At 44.1% G+C, this 19,087-nt stretch overlaps 1 protein-coding gene across 3 annotated transcripts; it reads left to right on the forward strand.

Annotated features, from left to right (window-relative positions):
- The first annotated feature begins 2,200 nt into the window (after nucleotides 1-2,200).
- Zfp719 (zinc finger protein 719) lies at nucleotides 2,201-15,148 on the forward strand. 3 transcript variants are annotated; one of them, XM_063286875.1, is made up of 6 exons: nucleotides 2,217-2,271; nucleotides 4,760-4,868; nucleotides 7,189-7,261; nucleotides 7,358-7,586; nucleotides 9,616-9,742; nucleotides 12,349-15,148. In XM_063286875.1, the coding sequence occupies exons 4-6, from the start codon at nucleotides 7,449-7,451 to the stop codon at nucleotides 14,265-14,267; spliced, it is 2,184 nt and encodes a 727-aa protein (XP_063142945.1). In that variant the 5' UTR covers nucleotides 2,217-2,271; nucleotides 4,760-4,868; nucleotides 7,189-7,261; nucleotides 7,358-7,448; the 3' UTR covers nucleotides 14,268-15,148. The 3 variants fall into 3 exon arrangements, with proteins under 3 accessions (NP_001406937.1, XP_063142945.1, XP_008757661.1); NM_001420008.1 differs by lacking the exon at nucleotides 7,189-7,261 and having other exon boundaries at nucleotides 2,201-2,226; nucleotides 12,349-15,041; XM_008759439.3 differs by lacking the exons at nucleotides 2,217-2,271; nucleotides 4,760-4,868; nucleotides 7,189-7,261; nucleotides 7,358-7,586 and having other exon boundaries at nucleotides 9,623-9,758.
- The last annotated feature ends 3,939 nt before the right edge of the window (nucleotides 15,149-19,087 follow it).

Genomic DNA, 19,087 nt, shown 5'->3' on the forward strand with positions numbered 1-19,087 from the left:
GTCTGAGGGAATGTAGTTTGTTGCAACTCCAGTGAAATCAGCCTGGGGTTTTGTTCTTGGGTTTAGTTTGTTTGATTTGTTTTGGTTTTGAGACTGAAGATCTCACTGTGCAACCTTAGTGACAGTTTCTGAAATTAGAAACTACCCAATCATGTAGCTTTTCTCTTGTGGATATACACCCTGGGAATTTATATCATACCACAGAGATACTGGCACATCGATGTTTACCACTGCTCTTCCCAATGGCAAAGAAATGGAATATGCCCAGGTGTTCATCAAAATAGACAGATGTGTAATGGAACTGCAGTATAAATGCACTGGGGTTTTATGGGTCATAAAATGAAATTTACAAGGAACTGGGTTAAACTGGAAAATAGGAGGTGAGGTAATTCAGGAAGACAATGACGTGTTCTCTTTCATATGCAGATACTAACTTGTGATTTTATATATTGAGCCTCTGACTGTCTCTAGTGACTCATCATCTCCATGAGGCAAGTGCTCCATCTTCCTGGTGAACTAGCAGTGGCTCAGGACTCAGGATAGGTGAGCATTGTTTATTGACTAGAGAGGTAAAACTATGGAAAGAAATTCTAGAACAAGTCGGTGCCTGGGATGCAATAAATGGGTATAAATAACGACGTGTTTACAGGTAGTAGATTAATGAGGAGCAGAGATTGACATTTGCATAACAATGACGTTCACGTAGTTTATTTTAATTTCGCCCTGCAGTGGTGGATGGCTTGAGCCCACTCTTTTGGGACTGGTGAGCTCTATCTTTGATGATGAAACTGTGTTTCCTAAATCATTCCTGTAGTCTGTTCTCAATGAAAAGATCTAGGCCATATGTAAACCAGGAATGATTGCATATTGCTGTAATGCTAAAACTTGAGTGGCATAGAGAAGAAGATCAGAGTAAGTTCAAGGCCAGCCTACTCTACGTGGCTCCAGACCAATGGTTCTCAACCTTCCTAATTTTTTTTCATTGCTACTTCATGACTGTAATTTTACTACTGTTATAAATCATGATGTAAATATTTTTGGAGATAGAGGTTTGTCAAAGGGGTCATGACCCACAAGTTGAGAACCAATGTTCTAGACCATCCAGGGCTAGAATGTGTTTAATGTGGAGATGACTCACACAATTCTTTATTTTCATACTGTACATTAGGTTTACTAATTTAGTCACTACAGTTATTTTTCCATTTGACTGGTGTCTCCACTTACCATTATTTCCACTTCCCACCTAGTTCTACATTATCTCTATCATGCAACTTAGAAAAAAGTTTACTTCTAAGTAAAATCAGGTTTCTCTACTCTGGGAACTGTGAGATGCCCCAGTATGAAGTACGTGATGGTCTATCTCAGATTCTCACCTTTGATGTTCCATATGACTTCACCTCCTGTTTCCTAATAACCCCACATAGTTTTCAGTCTTCGAAAAATCAGAAAAGGCCAGTCTGGTGGTATACATCTTTAATCCCAGCCCTCGCGGAACAGAGGCTATGGGATGTCTGAGAGTCTAAGGCCAGAACGATCTACATGCCGGTTCTAAGCCAGTCAGACCAACTTAGCCACGCCATCTCAAAAATAAGAACTCATTTAAGTTCGGGTGAAAATAAAGAGAAAAGTTGAAGAAAATGAAACAGGTTAAGAGCACTTGTTGCTCTTGCAGCTGTCCTGGGTGCTATAAACTTATCATACGGGCAAAAATACATAAAATAAATCTAATAAAATACAGAAAAGGGTACATTTAGGAAGATGTAATGTTACGCTCTCAGAATTTTATACACTTACAAGGAGTAAATAAACCCTCCAGCAATGTGAGACAGACTTAGACTTTCACTACATCACATTCCACAGGCTTGCCTGTCTGTATGGAACTGAAGCACTTTGATGGTCGCCTCTGTGCCACTGGAGTGTGGGTGCAGTCATGGTACCAGACGAGCCATAATAAGTACTGGCAAGATTTACCTTCGGCAGTGGTAGCGCGCATGCGCGTCATGCATGCGGGCTACGTGGTAATGTACTGAGGGAACCCTTATTCAAATCGGAAGTGGCTTAGAGTGATCACATCCGCTCAGATCTTAAAGTAGTTCGCCTCTGCTGTCGTTGCCAGGGCAGCGTGGGTGTTTGGAATCCGAACCCTTGGAATTGTGGGTGTCTGTGGGCGGAAGTCTCGCATCCCTGGCGTGCCGTGTGCAGAGCTTCTCTAAGGTGCAGTGTGCGGTGAGTGACTGCGGAGCAGAGAGGACGCTGTGCTGCTGAGCGCTGGTTTGTGCTGAGTGATGGTTGAATCGTCTGCAGGGTGTTGCCGTGTATAAAGCGGGGGTCGTTCGGTTCGCTTTCATTCTGTTCCTGCGGGTTTTCCGCATCTGTGTTTTGTCACTTCCCAGGAAGCTCTCCCCTGGGATTTCCCACCTTCGTCCGTGAAAATTGTCATGTGAGGGCGTTCGGAGCAGCACCCAGTGAGTGGGCGCTGCAGCATCCGGGAGCTTCAGGGCGAGGACCTTGAGGTGGCTTGAGATCCGCTCAGTCAGTGATTGGCTTAGGAGTCAGGCGAGCAAGGCTGCTCAGGCTGCGATGGAGCCTGGGGCCAATGTAAGGTGCTTTGTGAGGGTGACCGCTCTGCCTTCTGGGCTGACGGTGTTTGAGTAGCTGGTAACTGGAGCCCTGGCTCCTGGTCAAACACTGGCCTGCGAGAGAACAAAAACTCCAAGAAGTAAGAGAAAACGAACAAATGAATTTTATGTTTTGACCCAAACTAGGGGCACAGTGCCTTCCATCTATGTCAGCCTAAGCAGTGTTAGCAATAGAAAGAACTGCATGAAAACTAGGAGATACATTAGGTATATTTAATATGGGCACAGTCATCTTAGCTGGGACATAAACCTTGGGGCTGGCCCCAGGTGTTCTGCATATTCCATTCCCTGTCTGCAGCTGAAGACAAAGGATTAAAAAAAAAAAACTAATCCCAATTCAATTGCAATGGCCAGTTTACATAAATACTGCGGTCCTTTGCAGATGTGAGACCTGATGGAAGGTTTGGCCTGTGCTTGGGACCTGTGGCAATGGCAAGGATTGGTGACTGGCAGTTAAGCAGCAAGGTGCTGCAAAAAAAAAAAAAAGGTTTTAAGGCAGAAGCCTGGGTAAAGGCCAGTCTCATCCAGTATACTTACTGAAGATACCAGCGAGGATGAAAGGCAGAAGGGGAGCTGAGGTGTGGGTCAGCAGAGTTGCATTCCCAGCAGCCACGCTCTCATGGTGACTTTGAACTGCCCAGCACGGTTCCAGGGGATCTGTGATCCCTTCTGTCCTTCCAGCTAGTGGTACACAGACACACAGACAGGCAAGACACCCATACACTTATAATTTTTAAATGTTTGACTAGTAAAAATAGTTCTTTCAAAACGAATTTCCTTAACCACTAGTGAGCTACCTTCTCCAAGGAATCCCCATCTCTTTAAAAAAAAAAAATGTTAAGGAATAAAAGAATAGCTGAGGATGGGATTCCATACATTGGTTACATTGAGCAGAAGGAGAGTTAAAGTGACCTGGTGTCCCCATGTCTGTCTCTGGTGTACAGACTTGGGGTTTAGGTTTAGAAATCCAGAGGTGTGTATTAAAGCAGTGCTGCAGGTTGTGGTGACATAGGACAGGCCTGTAATCTTAGCAGTCTGGAGGCACAGGCTGAAGGATGCCAGGCTGGGCGTGAAGTAGGTTAGGAATCAGAGTCATAATACAGAAGACATACACAATGCTTTTTAGTAAAAGTAGCTCTGTGTGTGTGTGTGTGTGTGTGTGTGTGTGTGTGTGTGTGTTTCATTTTTTTAAAAAACTTTTATGTATATGAGTGTTTGACTGCTTGTATATAGGGACACCAAGCGTGGTCCTTGTGCACATCTGATCCTCTGAAATTAGAGCTACAGGAGGCTGTGAATCACATTTGCACATAGGTGCTGAGCTTGAGACATGTGCAAGAGCAGCAATTGCTCTTAACCACTGAGCCATCTCTCCAGCCACTGTTCCCTCCCCCCACCTCCCTCCCTCCTCCCCATTCCTTCCTATCTTTTGTACTCCTGGCCAGCCTGAAACTCAGTTTGTAGACCAGTCTGACCTCAAATGCGGCTGTGATCCACCTGCCTCTGGAGGGCTAGGATTGTAGGTCTGCAGCCGAAGTTCCCAGAAACCAGAAGCCACCCCTATGTTAAAGATTCTTCAAGGCTGATGAACTGAAAAGTACTAGGGTGATTGTAGAGAGTTTATATACTGCAGGCGTGGAGTCTGTCTTTAGTTGTCTTTGATCCCCTCAGCAGTTAGTCAGTGTCCATCTATGTAGTTTACCTAAGCAGCCCGTTAGTTTCCAGCAACGGAAAGGCCAAGAATGTCATCGGAGAGCATGTGAGGCCTGTAATGGAGACTTACTTGTTCACCTCATTGTAACCTAACGGTTCCACCAGCATTCAATTTTGGTTGTTGTTGTTTTGGTGTGTATGTTAGGGGCAGGGTTATTTGGCTGTGGGTACATGTATGTGTACAGGGGAGCATGGAGGCCAGTGGACACCATCCAGGCTTTCCTTCCAGCGCACCTACCTTTCTATTTGAGACAGAGTCAATCAGTCTCTCTCCCCCTTCTCCCCTACCCCGTGTGTGTGTGTGTGTGTGTGTGTGTGTGTGTGTGTGTGTGTGTGTGTGTTGTGCATGTATAGGTCAGAAGACAACTATCAGGAGTTATCCCCTCTTTCTACCATGTATGTCCCAGGTATCGAACTCAGGTTGTCAGGCTTGTTGGCAAGCACCTTTTCCCTCTGAGGCAGCGGTTCTCAACCTTCCTAATGCTGTGACACGTCAATGTAATTCCTCATGTTGTGGTGAGTCCCAACCATGAACCTATTTGTTCCTACCTCACTTTGACTCTCACCAATGTACTTTAGGACTACTCTGATTTATGGTTTCATTTTGTTCACTTATACAACAGTTTCACCAAGCTGTTACTGCATTGGAACAAGGTAGTAATGTAACCTGATTCTCCACGCCCAGGCTGTGGTACACTTACTTGGCTCTAGACTAAACTGTTCCTATTCCCTTTGAAGTGAGAGCTGTGTTTTCGTGTAGCCAGCCGCTAGGCATGACTGACAAAAGTAGCTTCTAGAAACTTGTTTCAGAGCTGCTTCCAAGGCAGGCTTGGTGGAGCATACATTTATTCCCTACACTGGGGGATGAGGTAGGACAGTCACAATATCAAAGCCAGCCTGTGTTATAGAATGAATTCAAGCCCAGCCAGACCAAATGATCCTACCTCAAAAAGAAGATAGAAGAAGAAGAAGAAGAAGATAGAAGAAGAAGAAGAAGAAGAAGAAGAAGAAGAAGAAGAAGAGGAGGAGGAGGAGGAGGAGGAGGAGGAGGAGGAGGAGGAGGAGGAGGAGGGAGAGGGGAGGGGGAGGAGGAGGAAGAGGAAGAAGAAGAAGAAGAAGAGGAGGAGGAGGAGGAAGAGGAAGAGGAGGAGGAGGAGGAGGGAGAGGGGAGGGAGAGGGGAGGGGGAGGAGGAGGAAGAGGAAGAAGAAGAGGAGGAGGAGGAGGAGGAAGAGGAGGAGGAGGGAGAGGGGAGGGGGAGGAGGAGGAAGAGGAAGAAGAAGAAGAGAAGAAGAAGAAGAAGAAGAAGAAGAAGAAGAAGAAGAAGAAGAAGAAGAAGAAGAAGAAGAAGAAGAAGAAGAAGAAGAAGAAAGCAAGCAAGCAAGCAAGCAGCATCAATATTGCTTCCAACCTGGGCTCTGTTATTTGGACCCCTGTGTTGCGAGTTATTTGAGATTATGTGGAAGTCAAGAAAAAACACTCTAGAGAAAATTTATGTTAGCTGTAATTTCAGGGTCCTACTGCCTGTCAGTCACTGGGGGATAGTTTGTAACCTGGCACTCCTGTATCGTCTTTAGAGGTCACTGAAAATCACTGGTCTGAGTGATCACATCCAGTGTAGCTAGAGAACTCATTATAGACAGGAAGACATCTATAGTCAGCCAGAGGGATGTTTTACCTGCAATCCCGACTTGATAGGCTGATAGAGCAGTGGCACTATGACCTGGAGGCCATCCTGGAGTATGTAATGAGTTCTCTGTCAGCCTGTGATACAGAATGACAAAAAGGAGGAAAGGGTAGGATTACAGAACAGAGGTCCTGGTCCTTACGTATATCTCATCTTTGATCAAGGAGGGGATGGTGGTAGTTACAGAGATGTTAGAAGAGAGTAGGCTGCGAGGTACGTTAGTACATTTGAACACTGTCTAGAAACAAACAAAAACTTTGAACTGGGGCAGTGTGTCACTTTGTATTAAGTCAGATATATACTGACCCCTCATTTCCATTTGATGACCTTAGGTCATACTAGGGAACATCGTACAGCCTTGCTTGCCTCTGTTGCTGTAAAATTATAAAGAAAAAATCTTTCTTTTACCCCGCACCAGATCCTGCACTGTAGTGCCCCAAGATATCTTCATCTCAGTCAGCAAAGCCTCTCACCCGCTTTGCTCTATCCCATATCACACTGTCAATGGCTCCTCTTGAGCCTGGCAACAATCTCTCTGCCTATCTAGTTCCCAAGCCTGGTTGCCACCATGCCAGAAATATACATCTCAATTCTGTGGCAGCCCAGTGTCTCCACGACCACCACAAACTCTCTTCAACTTAAATCGCCATATGAAATAACACACAACACAATAACCTCTGATCCAATTGATAATCTATAATTTGTTCACCTAGACACACAAAACCCTGTACACATCCATCCCTTAAGAATCTTCATAACAACTTGTAAATGTGCAGAGAGGAATCTTAACATAAACCTCCATGTTCTCTCCTGCTGCTTCTGCCTCCTCCAGTCTCCTCTCCCTAAAACTTTTCTCCCGCCCATCTTTCCTTCTTGTCCAATGACAGGCCTCGTTCTGTACTTGCCTTCACCTGTATGACATCCTACATGCCTCCTTGTAAGACACCAGATATAAGTAGCCTCTGATGTACAGCTTAAAAAAATGGACAATAAGCTAACAGCTAGCTGATATTTTTTAGTCATACTTTTGACCTTCCAGTCAAAAGCTGAGGGCCGATGAGCCTTATCCTGCATCGGATTCCCAATACCAGTGATCAATACCCGCATCCTTGCTTTATGCCACCTTACATAATACCTTCCTGTTGTCACAGTTAAGAGGTAGACTGGAGAGTTGGCCATTTCTGGGCTTTGTCTGCTCTGCAGTGTCTACAGGATGACCTTCAGGTAGAGCCTTCAACTCTTCATGGGCAAATAAAAGTTGGCTGAATGATAAAAATAATATGGTCGCTGACGTCCCAGGACTTTCTGATGTCTTTGCAGACCTCTGGGTGAGGCCGAGTTATTCATACCTCCAATTTCCCCATCATAACCAAGCTGGCCTCTGCCCCGCAACTCTACGTGGATCCTCCACATGCTGACCTATCTTCAGAATCCTGAGGAAGTCAGAGACAGACCAAGACTGGAAACCACGGAGGACATGCCTACCGACATGAATTTCTGCCAGATGCCCCAGAGATTGGGAGCAGAGGAGCAGGATGGACCGTGTGAGGTGAGGAGAGATGCCCCAAGTTCAACTTTCCCTAGCTAGACGGCAGACACTGGAAGCAGAAGATTTGGACGCAACCCTGATTCTCCAGCTGAGAGTGCAGCACAGAGGGTGAAACCCCAGCATTTCCTCATCTTTTCGTGACGCGTTCATTGTGCTGCTTCTTGGATTTAGATTTATCTGCCCATCTATGACTCCCTGGGGAGTCCCGTTCCTATTCAACCCAAAGGACTGGCAGGACAAAAATGGGAGGTGCATCCAAGCCTAGCTTGGTGAAGCAGAGATTTCTTTTTATATACATATGTTAATTATGGTAGCATGTGCGGAGTGCAGCCATCTGGGGGTGGGGTCCTTGGGCAGCTGCCTCACCAAAACCTGTCACTGCCTTCCCCTAGCTGTGTATCCAGCTTACACATTTATGTAACATGAAGGCGTGGCATCTAGAACCTCTCCTCCCTTCCTCCAGAAGGGAATGGTTCAATGCCAAGGTAACAGCTACATAGCTATTACCACACATGGGTACAAGTCCCTGAGTCTTTGGATTTTTCTCTCCCAGTTCATAGATACACATTGGCTCCTCAAGGCTGACTAATTTAATATATATGTATTATATGCACACACATTATTTTATGTGTGTGGATGTTTTGCCTGCTTATATAGCTGTGTACCATGCGCATACAGTTCTCACAGAGGCCAGAAGAGGGCATTGAATACCCTGGAACTGGAATTAACAGGCAGGTTGTGAACTGCCATGTGCGTGTTGGGAATTGAACCCAGATCTCTGGAAGCCGGTGCTCTTAGCTGAGCCCTCTCTTTAGTCCGAAGCTGAGTATCTTAAAATAATAATTTGGATCTGTCGGGCTAAATAAAATGTGCTATTGAGTTGATTTCATCTGCGTGTAATTATTATGGCTGATGGAAATCGGAGATGACTTCGTGGCTCCCATTGCTTGTGTGTTGGAGATCTCTGCTCTGGAGAATGATCACATTCTGGTTTGATTTTATTCTTGCAGTATGCTTCACAGTGGTGGCTTGCACTGTTGTATCCTGCCATCATGCAGGTCATCTCTCTCCTGTGATGCTAAGTCATACCTGGCAGCGCTTCTCGTGTGTAGTTTAGCAGCCATTTTCGAAGAGGAAAGTTCTGTAGAAGTAACTGCCCTTCAGAAGGTTTCATTTATGTCTTAGGTGCTGCCAAAGGCAGGTCCTTTTACCATCATGTCTTTGAGCGACACGCACTGAATGCAATAAAACCAGCCTTTCACGTTTGAAGGTCTTCATGTCCCTGCAATTAATTACTTAAGCGACAATCCATGACTCAAAATTGAAAACTCCATACCCTTTTCGTCAACCCACCAAGTACCTCCTTGTGATTCAGATGACAAATAGTTTCTAGGCATTATAGCTGTTACTGTCTCCTCCTACTCAGAGCTCTCTGCCCCTCCATGAAACTGTGGCTTTTCTTACCGTCATTCACCTTCATCCCAGTTCTCCTCTAGAATATGCTATTCCACGTTCCCATTCAAACTTCTCACTTCCAATCTAAGTTGCTCTGCTCTGATTAGCAACAGACATTGCTAATTAGAAAATTAGCATCATGACAGGTAAGTGTCTTAACTCACTCTTCCCAACAATTTGCTTTGTATATTTGTCTAAAAATACTCCTTTATAGCCCCATACTTGAGTCTTTATATTTGCTACTTGGCAATTCTGAGCTTCTTTAAGAGTAAAACTCATACAGTGTTGACTCCCAGGGACCCAGCACAGATATGGACGATGTGACTGAATAACTGTCATGCTGTTTAATCTTTGAGAGAGAATGAGAAAGAATCCATTTCTGGCCTGCTGGTGAGGGGATGATAGTATTTATTAGGTGGTGAGTTTATGTTTATTTATATATATATATATCATTTTCCTTTATGCTCCAAAGTACAATGGGAAATAGGTGTTTTGTAGAAAGCTTAAAGCTTCATTTAAGGGGTGGGGGGTAACTGGAAACACATGTTAATTCACAATGAGTATGTTGTTACAGAGATTGGTGTCCTTTGATGATGTGACTGTGGACTTCAGCCAGGAGGAGTGGCAGCACCTGGACTCTGCCCAGAGATGCCTGTACCAGGAGGTGATGCTGGAGATCTACAGCCACCTCTTGGCAGTGGGTGAGCATGGCAGTGGGTGAGCATGGCAGTGGGTGAGCATGGCAGTGGGTGAGCATGGCAGTGGGTGAGCATGGCAGTGGGTGAGCATGGCCGTCTGGGGGCCTAAGATCTGGGCCTACTTATTTCTCATTTTGAAACATAGTGGAATACCAGGTCTTTTATGAGTTTTTTCCTTCTTTTGTCATGATGTTTCATTCCTTTTTTGTCATTTACATTTGTTGCTTTGTGCTGCCAATATTGAGTTTGACTCAAGGGGCCTGCAAGGCTGATTTCCCCAAGTTGTAGTTTGACTTCCACACATATGCCATGGTATGTGCAACACATGCACGTGCATACACTTACACACACACACACACACACACACACACACACACACACACACACACTAAATGTGGGATGTGTGTGTTGAGGTTTTATTTTTATTTTACGTGTATGCATGTTTTGCCTTCTCATGTCCATATACCATGTGTGTACAGTACCTGTGGAGACCAGAAAAGGGCATCAGATTCCTTGGAACTGTAGTTAACAATTTAGCTGCCATGTTGGTGCTGGGAACCACATCTAAGTCATCAGCAAGAACAACTAATGGTCTGTTGTTGTTGTTGTTGCTGTTGCTGTTGCTGTTGTTTATTCTTCTCTCATATATTACATCCTTTCTATAGTTCCCGCCTCTTCTCTCCTCCCAACCCCTCCCCCCACCTCCTTAGTTTATCTTAGTTCATGTTTTATTACCGTGAAGAGACATCACGACTACAGCAACTCTTTTAAAGGACAACATTTAATTTGGGGCTGGCTTACAGTTTCAGGTTTAGTCCATCATCATCATGGCAGGAAGCACGGCATCATGTAGGCAGATGTGGTGCTGGAGGAGCCAAGAATTTCTACATCTTGATCAGAAGACAGCAAGAAGGAAACCATCTTCCTTGGGCAGCCAGGAGATTAGATTCTACACTGGTGGAGCCTGAGCATAGGAGACCTCAAAGCCCACCTGCACAGTTACTTACTCACTCTGTCTGACAAGGCCACACCTCCTCCAATAAGCCCACACCTCCTAATAGTGCTACTCCCTTTGGCTAAGCTTTCAAACCCATGAAACTATGGGAGCCAAACCTATTCAAATTACCTCAGCCCCTCTCCCTCAGATCCACTCCTCCATTTCACTTCAGAAAAGAGCAGGTATGCCAGGGATATCAACCAAAGATGGCGTAACAAGTTACAATAAGACTAGGTACATACCCTCCTATTAATGCTGTATGACACAACACAGTAGGATGAAAAGAGTCCTAAAAGTAGACAAGAGTGAGAAACAGCCCCAGCTCCCACTGTTAGGAGTCCCATAAGAACACCCACCTACACAACTGTATCCAGGCTTCCTGATTTTTGGTTCAGTCTCTGAGTCCTCTTAGTTGGTTCTGTAGGCTGTATTCTTGTAGTATCCTTGACTCTTCTTGTCTCCTTCAATCCTTCTTCTCACTCTTCTACAGGATTCACCAAGCTTTGCCTAATGTTTGGCTGTGGGTCTCTGCATCTGCTCCTATCAGTTGATGGATGAAGCCTCTGTGCTGACAATTATTCTAGGCTCTGGTCTATGAGTATAAGCAGAATATCATTAGGAATCACTTGGTTGCCTTTTTGTAGTTGTTGTTCTTTGGGGGTTTTGTTTTTTTTGTTTTTGGTTTGGTTTGGTTCTATCCTAGGCTATTCAGCCTCTGGTTCCTGGCCTTCTAAGCAGTGTCAGGTGTGGTCTCCCTTTTATGGTTTTGCCCCAACCCGCAGGGCAGTCAGTGGAGGTTGGGGACCACCTAGGAGAGAATGGAGGACAAGAGACTCGAAGAAGGACTCCAAGACAGGAGTCTGATCAAGGCGACAAATTCAACAAATTTTATTTTTTCCCAAGGCTGAATTTATACCATAGCAGGGGTAACAGAGGGAGGGGGCAAGCGGGAAATATTTACGCAAGCCAAGGACACTGTGCTCTTGTGTTCAGGCAATCAACTGACGTCAACAGGATGTTGGTTTCTCAGAAAGGTCACAAGTTTGTCATATCATTAGGCAACCTGACCACCAGATTTGTATTAGCCTTCTGCAGCTGGCTGAGGATTTTCCATTGTCCTGACCTCTTAATGAACCCAGTCATCATATTTTCATTTTAGCATTTTTTCCATTTTATCTTACTTAACTCTAAGTATAATATTAACATCAATAATGGAAGCTTTTTAAGGGCATAGCTCCCAACACAGTTTGGCTATCAAGTTGGACCATTGGTTGGCCACTCCTACAAATTCTGCACCACCTTTACCCCAGCACATCTTGCCCACAGGACGAATTATAGGTGGAAGGTCTTGTGACTGTGTTTGTGGAAGCCTTGCCTGGTTATAGAAAAAAGCTGCTTCAGGTTTCATTACTTTGTTACTAAGACCCTTCCCTAGGGTCACCTGCTAGATTCCAGTGAGTTTCTATTGCACTACTTGTGCAACAAGTGTTCTTAACCACCGAACCATCTCTCCAGCCTACCTCAGATGTCCCACTGTTCAGATTCATTTCTGTGTGATTCCTCCTCCATCCTGCTCGCTGCCTATTCCTTCATTCCTTTCTCTTCTCTACAGGTAAATTGCAGCTTGACATACAACATCAACAGATTTTTGTGAAAGCCTCCTTTCTAACTGATGCAACCAACGAAGTCACACGGCATGGCTCGTGTTGCTCTGTTTTAGAGAAACTCTGGCAGGATGATGACACTGCTGCAAAAAGAGATCAGCAAAGCCAGGTCCGACCCATAAGTCCTGATGCTTTCCGAAACCAGAAGTTACTGAACATAGACAGCGTTTGTGACTATGAAGAAACTGGAGAACCCCACCTCATTTCTACACAATATGTACCTCCAAGAGCAAATAGTGACAATCAAAGCAATACCATAGAGCAGCTCAATGATATTATCGGATCTCATCAGTGTTTTACACAAGGTTCTTCTAATGACATATGCACAGTTCCCCCTCAAAGAGAGAAATCATACAATGAGAGTCAGTTTGGAAACATTCTTTCTCCTAATCTGCCACTTATGGATCATGAAATTAATTTTCAAGACAAACCAGTTGGATATACTGGATGTGGGAAGGTCTTCACTGGTGAGGTGGTTTTCTGTGAACAGCAAATAACTAACAATATGGAGACATCTTTTATCTGTCACACATGTGGGAAAACGTTTCTTCACAAATCTAAATTGGCCTCCCATTCAGAAACTCATAGAGAAGAGACACCTTATGAATGTCCTGACTGTGCCAAATCACGGAGGGGTAAATCTAGCCTGCAAGTGCTCTGTGGAATCCAAACAAAGGAGAAACCTTATGAATGCCATGTGTGTGGGAAGTCATTCAGTTACACATCCCATCTAAAGGTGCACCTTCGGACACACACTGGTGAGAAGCCGTATGCATGTTCTGACTGTGGAAAAGCTTTCAGCCAAAAGTCCGTTCTCACCATCCATCAAAGAATCCACACTGGAGAAAAGCCGTACACATGCAGTGACTGTGGGAAAATGTTTGTTTGTGCATCTGATCTGACAAAACATTGTCGATTTCACACCGGGGAAAAGCCTTATGAGTGCCCTGACTGTGGGAAGTCATTCAGTATTAAATCTAACCTGCTTGCACACCATCGAATTCACACCAGTGAAGGACCTTACAAATGCTTTGACTGCGGGGAATCATTCAGGAAAATATCCCAGTTGAAGGTACATCATCAGATTCACACTGATGGTAGATCTTTTGTATGTTCTGACTGTGGAATGGCCTTCAGCCAAAAGTCAGTCCTCACCACACATCAGAGAATTCACAGTGGAGATAAATGTTACCCGTGTAATGACTGTGGGAAGTTGTTTCTTTATGCTTCGGATCTGAAGAAGCATTGTCGGTTTCACACAGGAGAGAAGCCTTACAAATGCCATGACTGTGGGAAATCATATAGTGTGAAGTCGCACCTACACGTGCATCATCGAATTCATACTGGTGAGAGACCTTACAAGTGTGACGATTGCGGAAAGTCATTCAGAAGAAACTCTCACCTACAGATGCATCAGCAAACTCACACCGGTGAGAAGCCTTACAAATGCTCTGACTGTGGGAAGTCATTCCGGAGAGCATCCCACCTGAAGGTACATCATCGAATTCACACTGGGGAGAAGCCTTATGTGTGTTCTGAGTGTGGCAAGGCTTTCAATGATAGGTCAGTTCTCAGCACACATCAGAGAATTCACACTGGAGAGAAGCCTTACATATGCAGCGACTGTGGGAAAGCAATGTCTTCTAAAGCCAATCTCAAAGAGCATCAACGAATTCACACAGGCGAGAAGCCATATGTGTGTGCCGAATGTGGGAAGGCCTTCAGTGATAAGTCTTCTTTCTATAGACATTGTAAAATTCACAGTAGGGACAAGCCTTTTGTCCATAACAAAGGTGAAAAGGGTTTCCTGCAGAATTCACAAGTGACATCCTATGAGCAAACTCAGAGTGCAGAGAAACTACAGTGATGCTCTGCCTGTGGGAAATCTGTTATGTATCAGCTGAAGGCATATAATCAAGTCACACATATTACCATTCCTGAAGCTGTGAGACATTGTACATCAACTCTAGGTGCACCATCCATGCAATACTGAGAAGAAACATGAATTCAGAATACAGAAAGTCCCTCAAAATCATGTCATTTCAATAGACTCAGGTACTCATACCAGGCATTCATTCGGTCACATAAAAGAATTTATTGTAGAGTCCGTTCCTTATCCATTTCCCTCATAAAAATATTCCCCTTGGTTTTAATGAAAAGTGATTTATCACAGCTCTAAATAAGACTAGGAAGATACACTACTCAGTTGGTAAAATCTTTGTCTTCTGCACACCACAGGCAAACACACATAACCTGCCACAGGTGTCTACACACAATACATACACAAACTACATACAAGCCATAGTCCATAGTTTAAAAAAAAGCTATGCATTGCTTGTTTAAACATAAATATATGTTTGAGAAATATTAATCAACTTGTAGGAAGATGCACAAATGCCTGTACTGTAGTAGATATTTTATGGACTGTGTTTCTCTGCATGTTGAGGAAATGTTGACTAATTATTTGAGACCTTCTAAAGTTAAGGTTACAAGATTTTGAGGCTTTTAGAAAAGTTTATTGGAAATTATATCAATATTACATCAATGGTTTTTTGTTTAATGCGGGAGGTTTTTTGTTTTTGTTTTGTTTTTGCTTTTTTTTTTTTTTTTTTTCTTACATGAGACAGGGTTTCACTATGTAGCTCAGGCTGTACTGGAATTCACTATGTAGACCTGACTGGCCTTGAACTCACAGAGCTATGCCTGCCTCTGACTCCCAAGGGGTAGGATTAAAGATGTGTACCAGTATGCCTGTCTGGATAATAATATTTTTATTTTTATTTTCATCAGTGGATTAATTTACATTCTGATCAGAACTTTCCCTCCCTCTCACCTTTCCGTCCTTTCCCCTCCCTTCCTTTCTCCTTAGAGAAGGGGAGGCCTCCCATGGATATCAACCCACCTTGGCCTATCAAGTTGCAGTAGGACGAGGTGCATCTTCTATTGAGGCTAGACAAGGCAGTCCAGTTTGGGGAAAGGGGCCCAAAGGCTAGCAGCTGAGTCAGAGACAGCTTTTGATACCACACGAATACCAAACTGCATATCTGTTACATGTGTGTAGGATGCCATGCCTAGGTCCTTCCCCATACATGCTCTCTTGGTGGTGGTTTAATCTCAGTGAGCCCCTATAGGCTCAGGTCAGGTTAATTCTGTAGATTTCCTTGTGTCCTTGACTTCTCTGGCTTCTTCAGTCATTCCTCCCCCTCTTCTACAAGATGATACTAGTATTTTTAAATGTCACACAACTTCCCTCGTTTTTGTCTAGGAAGGGACAGCTTGTGCTGGACTTGTCCCTAGCATGGTGGCCTACAGTCAAAGTAGCTAGTTTTGACTTCTTAGGCATTTCACTAGACTTTAAGCACCACGTCCAGTCTCAGGTTCCTGGAGATCATCACCTTCAGGGTGCCATTTGAAAGAGATACAGAAGCCTAGAATATTCATGAACCGATGCCAGTACCTGCAGAGCCCATTTGTGCTGGTGTGAGTAATGCTTTTCCATGATTCATGTTCTTCCAGAACGTCAGAAGATGGTCTCATAGAAATGGCTTCTTTGTAGAAATAACTTAGGATACAGACAAACTTGGTTAGGGTTGGTCCTAAATCTGCTTAGTGGCATTCTTATTATGATAAAGCCATGGGAAGACTCAAAAATTTTGGAAGACAGGATCATCGAGGCAGATTTCAGTGGCATACCTCCAAGCCGTGGAATGTTGATGACTGCTAGAAACGGAAGCTAAAGGAAAACAAAACACACACACACCACACACACACACACACACACACACACACACACACACACACACACAAATGCCTTCCTTGACTATTTCCAAAATTAGCCAACCCTTCGCCAGTATGTTGATTTCCACATTCAGGTCTCAAACATGGTAAGAAAAATAAGTTTTTTATTGTTTTGCCAACTATTATAAACCAATCTCAGAAAACCAATAGAGGGCTCTGGGATGCTCATGTAAATTCATAGCCTCCCTTCCCTGGTTCTTCTGTTATTTCTCAGTTCTTCTTTAGTCATTGTTTTCTCATCCACTGTTCCTGACCTCATGTGCCCCCTTGTTCTCACTCTGGTTCCTATGTTTTTAGCTCCTCTTTCACTAAGCTTATTTCATGTTGCTATTCTTATGAAACAGTGACCTTAACCTACCAGGTATCTACTCCTTATGGTTCGAAAACCTGCTATGTCCCTCATTTTTGGTTTCATTGAAACCCTCTAGACATGAATATTCCTTCTTTGTTCAGACCATCTATTTCTTGTTTATTTCAGTTTTTGTTTGTCTCTGAGACCGACTCTTACGTAGTCCAGGCTATATTCTAATTTCAGTTAGCAGAGGATGGCTATGGAATCTTGAATCTTCTGTTTCTACCTCCCAAGTGTATTTACAATGTAAGTCTGACTAGACTATGGAAAGATGAGTCTGTCCCTATCATCTCTAAGTTCAATAGGTAAAATATAACAGAAATAACATGGTGTTTGAGGCCACACTAAAAGCAGTAGAGTGTCTACATTTCTTATCCGGTTGCTTATTCGTGAAAGCTTCTGCCATGTAGTAAAATCAAGTCATATGAAGGCCAATATACTATGAGAAAACCCAATTGAGCCAATGTGGAGAGGCCCAGAGATGAACATAAAACACATGGAGCTTGATCCAGGACATTCCTATGACTGGGACCTAAGTTACACCTCATCAGCTCTATGGAAAACCAGTACCATAACCACTTAGATGATTCTTCCTGGATCTCTGCTCTGACTTAACATGAACCTTGAAATTGAACGGCAAGATTTACTTTGATATGTTGTGTTGCAACAACAACTAATCAGAATATCCTCCCTTGTTTACATCAACCATACTGTTGCTTGTAATTTTAAAAAGCTCACTTCCTCCTTTGCCCCACGCTGCGCTCCCGCCAGCCCACATTCTACCTCTTCCTCCAGGCTAGCTTTGTCAAGCCACCATCAACCGCCCTATCTTCTCTTTCTCCTACCCACCTTAGGTCCAAGGAAGGAAAACACTAGACCACTTTATTACTTTAAAACTTTCCAGATAACACAATTTCTGGGCATAGAAATCTCTAGCCCTAAACTTATCAGCTATCTTATATCAGCCATCCGCCAGTGGAAGAGGCCACCAGTTCTGGATGCCCTAAGTCCTTACATGGTTGTTGTGTCCTTCTTGCTCCAAAGCCTTGCCTGAAGAGCTCCCTCCTCTCCCTGTGTCTGCTCTTCCTCTCCTGGGATCTGGAAGTCCCAGCTTCCACCCACCCCCACTCCCTGAGATTGACTTCTGCTTTCTTTATTGACCAATTAGGAAAACACCACCTCCCCCTACACTATGCCAATCCCTTTGTGCTTCCAGGTTCTACTGTATCACTCCTGGGTTTTGCCAAGTCCCTAGACTCTAGGGGTGGAAAAGACCTACCTGTAAACCTAGTCCTGTAGGGCGAGGTGATGGGGCAGTTGGGCAGACTCTCCTCACTGATGTCCACAGGTTAGATCTAGCTAAGATTGGATGAGCATTCCAGTGAGGAATTCCTGCCCGGTTAGGGCAGGTCTCTCATCTTTAGACTGCATTTTAGGAGGTGTATAAAGGAGATAAGTCTCACTGGTGGTACTTTTACTAGAAGTGTGCACCTACAACTACCATTTGCACTAAGAAAGGACACCAGGATACCTGTGCTGCTACATCCTGGAAAATGACACAGAAATTCATTTTTCCTGTTTCATACTACTCAGTTTTGTCTACATCCCTGTGAGACATGTACCCAGCCCTGTCATATTGGCCTTGAAGACTTCACAGAGGTGAGGCCAGAGTGAAAGGTAGCCAGCCCAGAGTACTCAATACAAAGCTGTGTGAAGCTGGCAGTTGCTTTCAGTGTATATCCATGTTTTTTCAACCCTAGGCCTCTAAACCCTCACTCATTACCTTTCCTAATAAGTAACTCAGCATGAGTTCTGATTGTAAAGTGGGAATTATGACTCAGCTATGCTGGATTGTAGTACTAAGACGATGCTGTGACACTGGTTCAGTGTTGTTTTATAACTGAGTCTGGTTCTTGCGTCTCTAGAGTCCTGTGTGAAAGCATACTATAGCACGTGTGCTAAATCCGAACACCAGCACTACCACCCCCAATTGACAACAGGCTCATGCTGGTGGCTCTACCACTCAGCTGTCCCCACCCCCCATACCTGCTATAATCCATCATGGATGTACCTGTCTACAACTTCCCTATGACAACAGCAACTTGTTGAGGGCAGTGCCGAGAACGCACCTGTATCTGGGTCCCCCCAAGAACCCAGGACCAAGCTCTGATTTCTCCAAACCATCTCATCTTAGAGCAGCATTCAATGTGGAAAATGAGGCAGAGCTCAGGAAGCAGATCTTGATGGACACCACAATTCCATCTGCTAGAGGTCTGGTTTTCTTTTAGAAATGTGGGTGAGGCTGAAGCAAACTGCTAACTAACCTGGGTCCTTCCTCTTAATGTCAGGATTTGGAGAGAGAGAGAGAGAGAGAGAGAGAGAGAGAGAGAGAGAGAGAGAGAGAGAGAGAGAGAGAGTATTTCTCCAGGCCTTATTTTATCTCTGATCAACTCAGGTGTCACCCAACCTCAAGCCCAACTACTATATAATTACAGAAATAGGAATGTCTCACTTTTTATGCTTAAAATTTGTGTCTC

The sequence above is a fragment of the Rattus norvegicus genome, chromosome 1, assembly GCF_036323735.1.
Source record: "Rattus norvegicus strain BN/NHsdMcwi chromosome 1, GRCr8, whole genome shotgun sequence".
Classification (NCBI taxonomy): Eukaryota; Metazoa; Chordata; class Mammalia; order Rodentia; family Muridae; genus Rattus; species Rattus norvegicus.

Excerpts from the sequence above, each read along its gene's own strand:
- Zfp719 (NM_001420008.1), top strand. The coding sequence starts at position 7,449 with ATGCTGACCTATCTTCAGAATCCTGAGGAAGTCAGAGACAGACCAAGA. Across the intron at positions 7,587-9,615 it reads AGCAGGATGGACCGTGTGAG|AGATTGGTGTCCTTTGATGA; the intron begins GTGAGGAGAGAT and ends ATGTTGTTACAG. Across the intron at positions 9,743-12,348 it reads CAGCCACCTCTTGGCAGTGG|GTAAATTGCAGCTTGACATA; the intron begins GTGAGCATGGCA and ends TCTTCTCTACAG.